Here is a 15,960-nt window from a genome sequence, read left to right as displayed (position 1 = left end):
AACATATTTTATTATATTATATCATATCTTTGTATGGAAGATAGAAAGTGATTGAAAGTCACTTAGAGCTTAGTATATGATAGATGTGGTGCTGATCTTGGAGTCAGGGAAACTTGAATTCAAATATTGTCTCTTTTAATACAAAACAAATTCAAGATTATGGGGAGAGTGAGTAGAGGGAATCAGTATAAGTTGGAAGGAGAAAGAAAAATTTCATGTAGGAAGCAGCCTTTGAACTGAAGAAGGTAGGAGATTCCAACCTCCCCCAAGAGACTGACCACTGTAAACCTTCCAAAAAGATTGACAATTTCCCTCACTCCATTTGCCCATATAATGAGGGACAGTTTCCCAAGCACCATCACACACCCATAAGTTTTCCCCAAGAGATTTCTTTTCACCTTCAACCACTTCTAAGGATGATGGGATAGTTACATATATATGGGCATTAGACAATGACTCTACAATTTGATTTCCTCCTAAATTTTCTCAGCTTTCATATCTTTAACTTTTTAAAAATCAGATTGGTGCCTCTTTCATGGTCTGCTAATAGTTATATTAAGAAGAGATTTAAAGCTATGGATTGTATAACTGATTACTCAAAGATGTATCTTCTGCTTAGAGGTAAAAAGAGAGTGAAAGGCAGGGAGAATGGACGTGGAAATTCCCAACTGAGTAATGACAAATAGGCAATTTTGGCAGGAAACTGAGTACTTAAATCATATCTGATATTTATGTAGCGTTTTAAGATTTATAAAGCACTTTACCTACTATCTAATGTGATCTTCATAACAATTTAGTGTGGTAGGAATTATACAAATTAATACCCCCATTTTACAGATAAGGAAAATGAGGTCCTGAGAGCACAAATGACTTTCTGGTAACTTCATAGCTTCTATTTTCCACCAGTTATACATAGTGACCTTCTTTGGCTTTCCCCCCAAGCTATCTAGATTTTTGGGGCTTCTCCAGATGTATCTGCGCTTTTTGGGCTTTTTCTTGGACATCTCCATCCTCCCTTCCAGCTAGGCTGCCCTCCCCGCCCCCAGCCTATTTTTGCGTGCTATCTTCCCCAGTTAGTAAGTTCCTAGAGGACAACGACTGCACTTGACTTAGTTGTATCTTTATTGCCTATTGGAATCTTTGAAAACACCACGAACAATCTGATCTCTCTTTATTCCAAGTGGAGCTCTCTTGCCACTATATTACACATCTTTTTTTAAAAAAGCTGATATTTGGACAGTATTTTAAGATTTACCCATTTGACTGAATTTTTTAAGTGCCTATTGCTTGGCAGGCCCTGGGGATTCAAAGACAAAACAAAACAAAAATCCCGACAGAAACAGTTTCTGCTCTCCAGGAGGATACAACGTGTCTCTAGATAAGTAAAAACTAACCACATACAGAGTAATAAATAGGAGGGCACGTGATTCCGAGGGAAGAGGGCTGGGACAGGTTTTGCATAATTCCTTCCTTTGTCATGCATTTAACTCGACCTTAAACTAGGCAAGGCATTTAACCTTCCAGGTTTTCAGTTTGTAAAAACAAAACAAAACAAAAAACACGGATCCGAGGGTCTCTGAAATCACTTCCAGAGCTAAATCTAAAAATCGTACGAGCTCAAGTAGATGGCTTTTTGACGCTGCAGCCTCGCCTCCCAGCCAGGAGGGGGAGACATAGTTGGGTCTTGCTAAGCCAAGACGCGGCCAAGCTCGCCTTTCGGAAGAGCGAACGTATGTAAGCCTTCCTCTGATTGGGCCTCTGTACTGCTGGCTACTTTCCAACCAGTGGCCTCCGGTGGGTTTACGTCACGGCGTCCCACAGTGCAGCCCGCGGAAATTTGAAATGGCTGAAGGGTTGGTGACGGCTGAAGGCTTGGGGACTGCGGCTCCGGCCCCGGATTCCAGGGCGTCCGGGGTGTCTTCGGACGTGCAACGTGGTGCGCATCTCCCATTCCCCGGGGCGGCTGCGGTGGGCCCGGCAGGCGGGCGAGCGGGCAGAGGCCGCGGCTGTCGTCCGCCCCTTGCACTTCCTCTTAGCCCGGCGGGGCCCGAGAGCTTCTCTCCTTTGCGGGGCGGTGTGTCTTTGGCTCCCGGGAGCTCCCGCGGGAGGGAACCTAACTGCGTTGGGGAAGGAGCAGGCGGGGAGGCGAAAACACACCCAAGTTTGATTTGAGTGTGTCGCGTTTTCTAATCCTTTCCGTCTGTGTGACTTCGATCCAGTCACTTGACTTCTCCCGGCCGAATTGCATTTCCCTGGTCTGTAAAAGGGGCTGGGCCGAATGATTTCTTGACTCCCTGCAGGGAGGCCCGGCCTGGGGAAAACCACCTGGGAAGTTTATTTTGAGAACGAAGATGGGGCGTGGGTGAGGGGAGTGCGGCTGCTCAGCTAGTCCCAAGCACATCTTGGGCTTTTGGGAGAGGCTAGAAGTAGCAGCAAAGGAAGAGGCACATTGGGGCTTGATGTTTGGGAAAAATTATTTAATTGTTCAAGGTGTCCGAAGGTGCTACGGGAAGTAGTGAGTTCCCCATCGGTGGAGATTTTCTTTCTTTCTTTTTTGTTGCTCCTGTTTATTTTATTTTATTTTATTATAGCTTTTTATTGACAAGGTGGAGATTTTCAAAGTTGTCTTTTGATCATGATTCAGGGATGTTGTAGAGGTGATTAGTGTTCAGGTAGTTGACTGTCTAGAGGTCCTTCCCGACAGTGAAATTGGATGAAGTACTCAGGGCCTGTGCAGCTAGAGAGGAAAAGGCAAAGTTTGAACTGTGTGCCTGCCCCTAAGAGAAATGGAGCCGATAAATCGGGTCTTTGTGCAAGTGCGAATTTATTAAGTGGTTTTGAATTGAATGGCAGTTATAGTTCTTTACTGCTAATCCTCGAAGATTTAAAACTAGTTGGATGCTCCTTTTCAACCTTTGAAAATCCAGTTAGCTCTACCACTTCTGGCTGAGAATTCAGTGATTACAATAGCTCATTGCAAATAAAGATAGCTATCGATTTTATTATGCCTAAAGGTTTGCAAAAGCTCTTTTCAAGTGCTGCCTCATTTTATCCTCACTTTAAATCTATGAAGTAGGTGCTAATAAATCTTGACCACTTAAGGTTCCAAGTTCAGACATCATCCTTGAGCACTGGTCCTACTTCTTCAGTCTCCAAAGTCATGGGAATGGGATGGGAGCTTGAATTCTGTTTTGTCATTGATACATAATCATATTAAGTCATTATACAGTAAGAGGCTGGGTGATCTAGGTTAAGGCCTAAGACCCTTTTTTTTTTTTTTTTTTTGGAAGATCATTTTTTTTTTAAATAACTTTTTATTGATAGGGGTAATTTTTTACAGCATTATCCCTTGCACTCACTTCTGTTCCGATTTTTCCCCTCCCTTAGATGGCAAGCAGTCCTTTACATGTTAAATAGGTTACAATATATCCTAGATACAATATATGTGTGCAGAACCGATCAGTTCTCTTGTTGCACAGGGAGAATTGGATTCAGAAAGTATAAATAACCCGAAAAGAAAAAAATGCAAGCAGTTTCCCAGTGTTCTTTCTTTGGGTGTAGCTGCTTCTGTCCATCCTTGATCAGTTGAAACTGAATTGGCTCTCTTTATCGAAGAGATCTACTTCCATCAGAATACATCCTCAAACAGTATCGTTGTTGAGGTATATAATGATCTCCTGGTTCTGCTCATTTCACTTAGCATCAGTTCATGTAAGTCTCGCCAGTCCTCTCTGTATTCATCCTGCTGGTCATTCCTTACAGAAAAATAATATTCCATAACTTTCATATACCACAATTTACTCAACCATTCTCCAATTGATGGGCATCCATTCATTTTCCAGCTTTTAGCCACTACAAACAGGGCTGCCACAAACATTTGGGCATTCTTTAGTATCTCTTTAGGGTATAAGCCCAGTAGAAACATTGCTGGATCAAAGGGTATGCACAGTTTGATAACTTTTTGAGCATAGTCTAAGACCCATTTTCATGAGAGAGCAGTAAACTTGGAATTTAGATTTAGCTTTGTCTTGTTTCTGACTTAGGGCAAATCTTCCTTCTGTGGGCTTCATTTTCTTTCCCTATAATGTAAACTATTGTACCTTTCCAGCTCTGATCTGTAACCTAGGTTGAATTGTTGACCATAGGCGAGTCACTTATGAGTTTGAGAGTAAACATTTTTTTCCTACCCATTTTACCTGTCTCTTTCCTTTGCACTTATTACATCCTACCCTTTAAGCTATGTATCTCTGTACACATTGTATCCTTTCTATTTAGAAAATAAATTCCTTGAGGATGGGGTCATATTTTTTCCCCCTGCTATTATATCACCTATTTCAGTTGCAAAGTAATCATTAATAAATATTTCTTAAATTGAACTAAATCTGAGCTTCTTTGTAATATGGAAAAATAAAATACTTTTTCTATAGGAAATCTTCCCTTAATTTCAGTGCCTTCCATATGCCGATTATTTTCTACTTATCTTGATTATAGTTTGCTTTATATATATTTGTTTGCTTGTTATCTCCCCCATCAGATTGTTAGCTTTTTAAGGGCTGGGATTGTCCTTTGCATCTTTTTTTTTTTTTTGTATTCTAAGCACTTAGCACAGTGACTGGCACATAATATTTATTGATTGATTTTTATGAGAAAAGTCCTTTGTAAGCCTTGAAGTTCTATGTAAATCTGAGTTATCATCACCTTTCACACAGAGTCCTTATGAAGAAAATACTTTGTCAAATATAAAGGATTATACAAGTAAGTTATTGTTATTCTTTTGTCACCTTGTGAATTTTCCTTCCTAAATGTAGGTCTCTATTGCATTGTAAACCTTCATTGCTGTACTATGAGGCTAAGTAAAGCCAAGTGCAGGCCACTAGGGCAGTTCTAACACTTGGAATAGAGTCTAGGAAAGCAGGAATAATGAGAAGTAAGAGAAATTAATATTAATTTGCTTTGAAACACTTAGTGATGCATTGTCAATCAAAAATCCATCTGTTGAATGCTACCATAAACATTGATGATGACCACTTGTTTTCAGTCATGTCTGACAGTTACTTCATTTGACATTTTGGCAAAGATAGTTCAGTGGTTTGCGGTTTTCTCCAGTTTATTTTACAGATGAGGAACTGAAGGAAACAAGACTAAGTGACTTAACCAAGGTGACATTGATCTGTATTATTGTTGCTGTTATGACATGGCTTGTTATATAGAATAATGTGTGGGAAATAGGTAAAATTGGGAAATGAGCATGGAAAATAAATTATGCATTGTTACTCAACTATTAGGAGTGGAAACAGGTAAACTATAGAAACTACAGATAGTAAATAATTGATATAATTAATCATATTATCATTGAGGGCCAGCTTATTGGAAGAGGGGACAGTTTGGACCATTTTTTTTTTTTTTTAAGTGTTAAGGTCTTAAATGAGGAGTCCCACAGCCTACATAAGAAGAAAATAAAACTTTTTCTCTTAAAAGTTATTTTATCACTGTATATGGAATGAGCATTGTAAACTTGAAGTTGTAAAAAAAAAAAAAAAAAAGTGAATCTCCTCTAAAAGTGCTAGTCATTAGAAAGGAAGAGTCATCCTTTTCCCTATTTGTCAGGAAATTTATAGTATTGTTATAAGGGAAATATATGATCATAAAATGTTGAGTAAATGAAAAATGCTAAGTCATAGTAAAGAATTAAAGGTGTAGTCTTTAGAAGAAAAGAAAGCATCTTTTGATGTAAAAATATAAACTTGCAAAAAAACTCTTAGGATTTTGAAAGAGCACTTTTAATTTGACATGTTTTTAGGCTTTCTTGAATAAACTATAGTTCCATCTGACAAGGGGAGAGGTAAATAAACTATGATACCCGAATGCTCATTTGTGCTTCTTTGTTGTTCTAATGAGTAAGTGTTTTAATTTTTGTGTAATTGAAAGATGTTGTAAGTATTTAGGAAGTTGAATGTTCTTCTTTTTTACTCTTTTAGACTTGTTCCAAGATGAAGATACATTTAATGATTATGGCAGTCATAATAAACTAGGGACCATTTTGCAAAGGTTTGTGCTAGAAGGGAATGTACCTTTTCCAGACATTTTCCAAACAAATCAGCTTTTGTTCTATGAGCGATTCAGAGCCTATCAAGATTATATTCTAGGTAAGTATTCACTTTGTATGTAAGATGGGCTTTCTTGCTTCTTATATTTTCACTGTCTTTGTAATTTGGTGGGAATATGGTATCTTTTTAACGGCACTGCTGTACCCTAGAATCTGCTGTTAGAATTACTGTGTAAATGGAGCTGCTGTTTCTGAGACAGGGCATAGAATCTTTTTTCCCTGCCATTCATTGGCTGTGGGACCTTGGGCAAGCAATACAAACTCTCTAAACCTCAGTTTCCTCATCTGTAATATGAGGATGGTAATATTTTTACTACTTCAAAGAGTAGTTAATACAAAGAAATGTACATTATAGTTATTGCATTTGAAAACAGGCTTGTCAGTCTGACTGCAATGTCATATTGAGAATGGAGTGCACATATCAAATGGTTGGGTGGACAGTAGCTTCCTTCTGCTTTATGTAGTATAAATTCTTATTTCAAGTATTTAATTTGTTTGTAGCTGATTGCAAGGCTTCCGAGGTAAGGGAATTCACAGCTGAGTACTTGGAGAAGGTCCTTGAACCATCTGGATGGCAGGCAATCTGGCGCACTAATGTGTTCGAGGTGCTGGTTGAGGTAAATTTAATTCAGTTGTTAAGACATTTGTCTCTAGCTAAAAGCACTTTACTTCAGACTGTTATAGCCAAAGTACTTATTTTTAATTAAAGTTTATGAGCTGATTGAAAATAACATGTTTTCCACATCTAATTGCCATGGTGGATAAAGCATTCAAGCAAATTTTAAAAGCAACTGAAGGAAAGCTATTTGAAAATCTCAGTTGTTTAAGTTTCAATGTCCTCCTGGTAAAAGGAAGTTGACTATAGATCTGTGAAGTGTAGGTGCTCTGAACTTGTTTAAAAAAAGATCTAGTTATAAGTCAGTAGCAGTTTCAATTAATTTTTTGTCGTCTTAATTGTAGCACATTAAATAGCTCAAGCCAAATAGGCAATACAAGACAGCCCATTTTTTGCTTAACAAATCTGTAGTTATGTGGTTAATCTCTTGGTAATGTGCCCCATTCCAGAAAGTAAAACAATCTTATTTTTCAATTGACTGGGTCTTTCCCATTAAATTTGCACTCTAATTACAGCTGTGAATTTTCTCAGTGTTTGTTAACTGGACCACAAAAAACCTTGCTAAACTGTAATGTTAAACCGACAAGTGTGAATACAAGTAGTTATACTACAACTCCTTTAGAAACAATGTCATTTACTGCAGTTCTTATGTACAGGGCAGTGAATCATAGATTTTTTTTATCTTAATTCTAGATTTCTATGTTAACTTGGAGTAAAGTTCATACTTAGAAATCTTCATTAAGATAGTTCTTTGAGACTTCTGAAATTTTTTTTTAAATCTTTAAGATCACTATTTTTAAATATTTCATATTTGATCAAGACATTTTTATTTTTTCTCTCTCAATTCATATGGGATCAAGGATATCTTCTGTTGTCTGATGACATCTTGATACAGATCGACTTTATAGTGGAATGTATCTATTCTACTCAAATTATTATTATTTACCTTAAAAGATCCATAATTGCATCAGTGTGGTACTCCCTCAGTACTATAATAGTTCTATAAATTATGTTGGCCAGCTAAATGTATCAGTTGGTGATTGGTTAATCTCCTAGTAGCAAATATTTTATTATATTTGAAATAAATATTCAAATGAAACATTTACTGATAATAAATCATAATTTCATGACCTCCACAGTCAGTTACACAACCCCATAGGGTTCATGACCCAGAGTTTTAAAAGCTTTGCTTTAGATGAGGATTTTTAAAGAAAGAGCATTCAGAAAAATAGCCATAAGTTGAAGAATTAATTGTATTTGGGGTGAAGAAAAATTTAACAAAATTTTTCTCACGTGTTTACTTTGCCATGTTCTCTCAATGTAACTTTTTTTCTTTACCACTTGGTACTAAAGACGTTACTTTCCATGAAATTTGAAAATTTCAGAAGTCTTAAAAGACTTTTATTATTAGCCTGGTACTATCAGGCTACAGAATTGTGACTTTATTAAATATAGTCTTTCTGTTGAAATTCTGCAGTATTAAAAGGGATGACATTTACAGTAGGATGTTTATGCTTTCAGAATCAAATATGGATATTTGTTATTTAACTTTAAAGTCTCAGCCTAACCTTGGTTTTTTCTGTTTGTTAAGCAATACACTAATTATGTTACAACTTGCATGAATCTGTATGTTAGAGATAATGTTGGTTGGGTATTCCTGTAATATTTTAATGATTAGTAATCTCATTGGTATGGGTAGTCTCATTGATACAAATCAAATACTTATCCATATCTTCTCATCTTTTCTTTCTTGTCCTTGTCTTTCTGTAAATCCTCCATAGTGGATTTATTCAACATGTTAGAGGCCATCTTCTAGTACTTTTAATAGTTATGAGTAACAATGCAATTTGTAGGCCATCAATTGAGAGCTAGAATGGACCTTAAGGGCCACCTGCTACAAACCTCTCATTTTGCAGATAGGGCAGCTGAGGCTGGGAACATAGTGACTTGCCTTTGGCCACCCAAGAGGTTGGCAGAGACATGATTTGAACCCAAGTCTTCTGATTACAAATCCAGTTCTCTTTTTTTTCATTGTACTGGCAGCTAGGTGGCGGAGTAGAGAAGAGTGATAGATTTGGAGTTAGAAGACTTGAGTTCTAATTTTATTTTTGCCATTTTATTTCCTGTGTGACCTTGGCTAAGTCACTTAACCTGTCTTAGCCTTACTTGATTCATCTGTAGAAGGAATACTGCAAAGATACCTTCTAACTCTAAATCTGTTTATCCTGTGATCTCTAATTCTTGGGCTGTTATCTCTCTCACTTGCTGCATGACTGACATATCTTCTTTTTGGCTATGATAACTGTTCTTGCTGCACCTGATAATATATTTCATTGTTAGTAATAGTCTGCCTCTGAACTTTCTTACCCAGTTTAAAGTGAAACTCCAAATTCTACCTTAAACTACAAAAATCATAAAATAATTTACCTGAAAATTCAGCTATTAGCAGTATTTGATAGGAAGGCAGATGAAGTTAAGTTGTACAAAGGTGGGAGAGAGATGGGAGGATGAAGTTTATTTGAAAAATAGAGAAGATCATTTTGGCTGGATCATAGCATATATTGAAGAGAGTGTTGTGTATAATGAGACTGGAAGGGTAAGTTGAGGCTAAGTCATGAAAGGTTATAAATGCTGATAAACAGAGGATCTAGAGGTAATCTAGAGATAATCAGCAGCCAGTGGAGTTTATTGAATAAAGGAGTAACTGGTTAGAGTTAGGAAAATCACTTTGGCATTTGTGGAAAATAGATTGGGGAGAAGAGAGACTTGAGGAAGAGAGATTAATAACTCCTCTTTATATATGTTAAAGTTTATGCCTTTTCTGAAGCCTCGAACAATAGTATCTTTTTATTTTTTAACTTCTGAATTGTTAAATTTTCAATAATTTTTTTATATCTTAAAATGAATTGGAAAACATACCGACACACTCTTTCAAAGCATTCCATAGCTGAGTTGGAAGAAATGTTGGAGGCCATCTACACTAACGCCTAAATGAACTGGAATCTTACCATCAGTTCTTACAAGTGATCTTCCATCTTCCTTAGAAAACATCCCACTTCTGCCTCCTGGGGTCAAGCAGAACAAAACTAATTTCTCTTTCACATGATAGCCTATCACATAACTGAAGACAGCTGTTCTTCCTGTTCCCAGATCTTTTTTTTTAGGTTAAACATCTGTAATTCCTTAATTTGTACTTCACATGGTGTGGTTGCTGGTTCCGTTGCCATTCTGGTTGTCTTTTTCTGGATGTTCTCGACTTGGCAAAATAGATCTTAAAATGTGGGTTGCAGAGCTAAATATAGTGTTCCAGATGTGGATTGACTGAAGCAGGATGCAGTGGGACTGCCATATTCTTATGTCTCTTAATGCAGCCTAAGATTGATTTAGCTTCTTTGACATGGGAATTCTGAGTTCTCGTGAATTGTTATTTAACTATGCCTTCTCCATCTTTTATTTGGAAGGTTTTTGGCTTTTTTCTTTTTTTTTAACTGAAATATATGACCTTGTATGTATTCCTATTAAATAGTATCTTTTATTTGATCCATTGTTTTAAACTGAACTTTGAGATTCTCACTTTATCACCGAATGTATTTGGCCATCCCGCCTAGCTTTGTATTACTTGTCCAGTTGATATGAAAACCATCTTATTCCATTGTCATATTATTTTAAATTTCAGGTCACAAATGTAGATTTTTCATCTTTGAAAGCAGAGGTGAAGCTTACTCATCCTTACCTTTGCGAATCTCGAGTTAATACCTTTACTTTGGAATGCATGAAAGAACTGCTAGAATTGAAAGAAAATCAGTTGCCTCTTCAAGAACTGTGGGTGGTGTTTGATGATTCAGGCGAGTTTGACCAGACAGCACTTGCAATTGAACATGTCAGGTAAGAAGAGAAATATATAAAAATGGTCTCTTATCTAGAAATATTGGATGAAACTGAGGTAATGAAGATCCCAAAAGTAACCAAGTTATCAAATTAACCAAGTTAATCAAACCAGTTATTGTCTTTATTTTAAAATGCTTAAAGGTGGAGGTTTTTTCTTTAATTGTATACTTGCAGAAGCAATGATGTTCAAAAATAAAGCATTTGGAGAAAGGACTTTTTCTTTAGTGTTTTTGTAAGAGATGAATTATTTGGAAATTATTGCTAGAGAATTTTTAAGGTTCTGGGAAGCTGGGAAGATGGGAAACATCTATGAATTTAAGGGAAAATAAATATTACATGTTCTGAGAGAGTCCCAAGACTGAAGAACTGACTTTTAACAAGTTGGTAGAGAATTACTGTTGCTAGAAAAACTTGCCCTAATTTTTCCGTCTATTTTAGCATTTTCTTTCTTGTCACTTTTTGGGTTAATGCTGATTAAAATAAATCTTTTGTTTCTTCCTGTAGTTTTTCAGGGAAAATTCAGTTTTGATCAGTACTTTTTGGCATAACTGATTTTAGCTTTGCATAGTTACTATTAACTTATTCCTATATTTCAAATGTGATTAAAATAAAACAGAGACTATTTGTATTAAGCTGTGTTTCCCTGGAGTTTAAAAAAAAAAAACTTTAAAAATAGGATCACTTACATCTTAACTCTCATTTATCTTATATAGCTAAATTTTTGTATTTTTAACTGATTAACTTAGGAGAGTGATTGGATGTTCCATTTCACTAAAAATGCTTACTTTTTTTTTTTAAGGCTTAATTTGGTTATTTAAGGATAAAGTACATTGTTGTTCCTTCTTAATTTTACCTAGAAACTGGGAAATAGTCCTCATGTGATTAATAAACTCTCCATATCCATTATTTTATTTTAAGAACTGGGCCCAGGTTTTATAGATTGAAAATATTCCTCCTTGTCATCTTCTTCAGTCCCAGGTTGTAAGTAACATTTCTGACAGTGTACAAAAAAATTTAACACAAAACACCAACAGTGATTCTATGCTAAGTATATTTATTGCTTTTTTGGAGCAGTACTTTATGTCTTCAAAGTACTTTACCTCATGCTATCTTAGTTGATCCTCCTTGACTTATTCAAGATTATATGTGGGAAAACTGGGTCTTGAATCCAGATTTTGTTATTTCAACTCTTACTCTTCACTGTAACATGTATTGCCTCTTCATGTCCAAGAAACTGTGTTCAACATTAGAAAAGTGAAGGAGTCATCCTGGTTCTATCTGTGTTTCTAATAAATAATGAAAACAGTTAAAGGTAAAGGAAAATTGCTTGTATTTTATGGAAATTATGAATAATAGTGTGTGTGTGAGTAAGAAACTCTTTGGATTTGTGGTTCTCTCAAAAGCAAATTAGACGAATCCAATCAAAATATTCATGTTTGTTCTACCAGTAAGGTTTTTTTTTTTTTTTTTAGATTATAACATTACTTTTTAGGGAAAATTGTATGATGATTTCAAGATTTTTCTTTGCTACCATTTTGCATAAGAAGCTAAAGTATATTTAGGAGCATTATAATTTTCTTATACTTTTCTGGATTTAAATTTTTAGATTACAATAAGATATTGTTAATCAAATATCTCATATCTTTGACCATATTATGTCATTTCGTGGTAATTTATTAGTTTCAGTTGAGATGACACAAGTTTGATATTTAGAATTCGTCATTATGAATCATCTGAAAGTTAATGTTTATGGTAGATTTAAAGGGGAAACTTAGGTGTGTTTTCTGATGTAGAATATGTGAATATGTGCACATTTAGATGTGTACACACATATATATCCATTTATTCATATGTCATTTATATACACATAAGCATATGGTATTGAATTTAGAATTGTTCTTACAGCCATAAAGACTTGGTTTCCAGTCCTACATGCGACACATACTGGCTATGTGATCCTGAATTCAAGTCACTTAACCTCTTATTACTCTTGGCAATTCTCTAAAACTATAAGTTACAGAGAAGACAGAAAAGAATTTCCTTATTCAGGAATTCCCTGTACCAATGAACTCATGAATTCAATCCTTAAGCTCACAGTCATCCCAATTTTGAATTCATAATACTTATTATAATACTAAGCATTTGAAACCAGGTGCTAATTGTAGTGTTGTTTTATTTTAACTTTTCATGCATATTTGTATTCTACCTCCCCATGTAGGTTAATTGTTTAATCATCTTGGCAAAGATACTGGGGTGGTTTCCTTTTCTAGTTTATTTCACAGATGAGGAAATTGAAGCAAACAGTTTTAAATGACTTGTCCAGGGTCACACAGCTGGTAGCTGGCAAGTGTCAGAGATTAGATTTGAATTCAGGAAGCCTTTCTAACAGGTTTGGGGCACTATCTACTGTAATACCTACCTGCAGTAGGTAATTGTTACCTAAAGTGAAAGAACCATACTATTATACTCTTAGCATAATCTTAGCATTTATTATAGTGTCTTGTTTATTTATATTTGTTTTTGGGTGAAAAAAGAAACTGAAAGAATCAATGTTTCTGGAAAAACTCCACAAGTAGGTAGAAGGAATGTTTATACTTTAGGTACTTCATGATTCTGAATTTTTATTAGGATCTGAAAGAATGTTTTCTGTTTGGGATATTCTTGTTGACATAACTTCTTTGATTTGCAAGTGCAAGTTCAGTTTTTGTTCACAAGAATTTTTACATTTTGAATTAGTGACTAAATTTTAATGTTTTATATATATGTTTATTTATTTTTTAGGTTTTTCTACCAAAATATTTGGAGGAGTTGGGATGAAGAGGAGGAAGATGAATATGATTATTTTGTCAGATGTGTTGAACCTCGATTGCGTTTGTAAGTGTATGTCATTACTGTTCTCAATACTGGTTTATTTCTTTGTGCCTGCAGTGCTTTTAACTAGTTTTTATTTTTATCAAATCATATAAAACTAGACCTCATACAGAAACAGCATCCTTTGCAAAGCCCAAACATACCTACCAATCACTTGAGGGCACTACCTATGGGGTGGTGGAGGAGACAGTGGGTTCTTGATTCAGAGCTTACATAAATTTAAGAAAATAACTGAAAAAATTCATGTTCACACAGTTATCTAAGCAATATCATTCAGTGGAAAGGGTGCTGGGTTTGGAGTTTGAAGGTTTAAGATCAAACTTTGGGTCTGCAAGTTACTTGCTGGGAAATCTAAGGTAGATCTGTTCTGGCTGTTCTGGGCCCTGATTTCTTGTATGTATAATGAAAGACTGCTAATAAAGTCTCTTCTAACTTTGAATCTGTGATCCATTGAATTTCACTTTTTAAAAAAAATTCAAGGTAACTAAAAACATTTTGTGAATAAAATCACAGAATTTGAGAATTGGAGGGGACCTCAGTGTCTCTCTAGTTTCAATACCTACACCAAAGGATTCCTCATCACAAATCAAATCAACAAGCATTGATTAAGCTGAACTGTATGCCAGGCCCTGTTGCTAAACCGTGAAAATATATGAACAAAAAGAGAGTACCTGACTTCAAAGAACTTATGTTCTAATGGAGGAACACAGTAAAGAAAACTGAAAAGGAATGGCAGGGAGAAGGTCTCTGACACATACAAAGTCCACAAGGTCAGGGGTACATCCTGGAGAGGAATGAAGATATGGGTAGCCTGGGTTCCATGCCTTAGATGGGATTTTTGGCTCAACTGAAGAGACCATAGGGATAGAGTGAATTTCTGGAGTGTGATGGTCAGGATCCAGTGAACTTCCAGGGGAATAAGGCTGATAGAACTAGGAGTAGAGCATGGAGAAGAAAGGAGATAGTTGGCCTAGTCACTCTCCTTCTAATGGAAATTCTAAAAGTAACTAATCAAGATAGGGGTCATAGGAAGAAACGTAAACTTCTAGGTAAGAAGGCTACTGTAGCATGCTGGAGAAAATTCTGGAGAGTTGACAGTAGAACCCCAGTAGAAATGAAGCTTACTCCCTCTATCTAAATCTACAACAGATTTAGACTAATAGTACTATTGAAAAATGGCAAAAATCATTTGAATAATAGAATATTTTTCAGTAAATGTAGTTTTAGTCTAAGTTCAGATGGTAATTTAAACTGGACTAATGAAATATTGTCAGAATGAGTTATAAAGTAGAAATCTTTGTTTTGTCAAAATGACTATAAGAATATTATTTAACAATCAATAAATTGTGAATATAGGTTCATAAATGCTTAAATATTATTTTTATTAAGTAGGCCAAATAATGTCCTAGTTATGCCATTTACACAATTTATTTTGAAATCCTTTTTTAAGGAAAATTTGAGTTCAAGGCATCCTTATTCCTTTACTAGCTTTGACCCTGAGCAAGTTACCTAACCTTGATATGCCTCCATTTTCTATAAAATGTGGATGATGATATTATAGCACCTACTTCTCCAGGCTGTTGTGAGGATAAAATAACATATTTGTAAAGTGCTTTGTAAACTTTAACCTGAATAAATGCTACCTATTCAAAGATAAGTATATATTGTTACTGTTTTATGGTCTGTTATTGAATTCTAAAACATTTAAATTTCAACGAGGTTTGAATCAACAGTTTTGGATTACTTACAAATTACATATTTTTCTATACAGTTACATACCTTTTCTATACAGTTACATACATACTTTCTTAAAGGTCTAAAACAAATTTCTCACTAGATTATTGTGCACTACTTTAGGATTGCATGACTTTGAGCCTTCCATTAGATGGTGCTATAAAACCAGATAACTTTTCATGAATTCCAAAAGAGTGACTTAAGTAGGCAGTGTTAAAATGTGAATAAAGCTGGAACTTGTACTTTGGAAAATTTTTGAAAGTTTTTCAGTGGTAGGTGCTTTGTTGTATTTATTAATATACTAACCCTGTTAATTTTATAGAGCCTTCATTGCTCAAGGAAGGGTCTGTTGATCTAATTAGCCAAAAATTTGAATAACAACCTAAAAAAGAGACTTTAGTTCTCTTAGTTTATTGTAATGTGTAATTTATTTTTTCACAGATCAGCCGAGATTTTTATCTTCTTTCCTTCTTATTTTCTAAGATATGTACTTGGCATGTCAGAATTTCAGCCAGCCAGAAAATTTTCAAGAATAATATAATTTAAAGAATAATGATTTATTTTGACTTAAATGAAATTTAATGATAGCTGAATGCTATTTGTACTGGAGAATTTCATCTTTACTCTTAAAAATGTATTCAGATTTCATACTTTTTTTGGTAGTCAAGAATAAATGATTTATACACATTTTACAGAGTACCCTCAGCTGATAAGACTGAAGGAAGGAAAGTTGAGAAGAATCTTG

At 35.2% G+C, this 15,960-nt stretch overlaps 1 protein-coding gene across 4 annotated transcripts in view; it reads left to right on the top strand.

Annotated features, from left to right (window-relative positions):
* The first annotated feature begins 1,822 nt into the window (after positions 1-1,822).
* SHCBP1 (SHC binding and spindle associated 1) overlaps positions 1,823-15,960 on the top strand; it is a 49,266-nt gene continuing 35,128 nt past the window's right edge. For all 4 annotated transcript variants that reach the window (XR_007950915.1, XR_007950916.1, XM_051979779.1 and 1 more), the window contains exons 1-5: positions 1,823-1,936; positions 5,979-6,146; positions 6,608-6,723; positions 10,399-10,607; positions 13,392-13,484. Coding sequence is in view for 2 of the 4 variants with exons in the window: in XM_051979779.1 (XP_051835739.1) it covers positions 1,843-1,936; positions 5,979-6,146; positions 6,608-6,723; positions 10,399-10,607; positions 13,392-13,484 (680 nt within the window). In the remaining 2 variants the exon portion in view is untranslated. The remainder of the gene's footprint in view (positions 1,937-5,978; positions 6,147-6,607; positions 6,724-10,398; positions 10,608-13,391; positions 13,485-15,960) is intronic.

The sequence above is a fragment of the Antechinus flavipes genome, chromosome 2, assembly GCF_016432865.1.
Source record: "Antechinus flavipes isolate AdamAnt ecotype Samford, QLD, Australia chromosome 2, AdamAnt_v2, whole genome shotgun sequence".
Lineage (NCBI taxonomy): Eukaryota > Metazoa > Chordata > Mammalia > Dasyuromorphia > Dasyuridae > Antechinus > Antechinus flavipes.
Note: the sequence above shows the minus strand (reverse complement) of the source record. Positions and strands in the feature narration are given on the sequence as shown.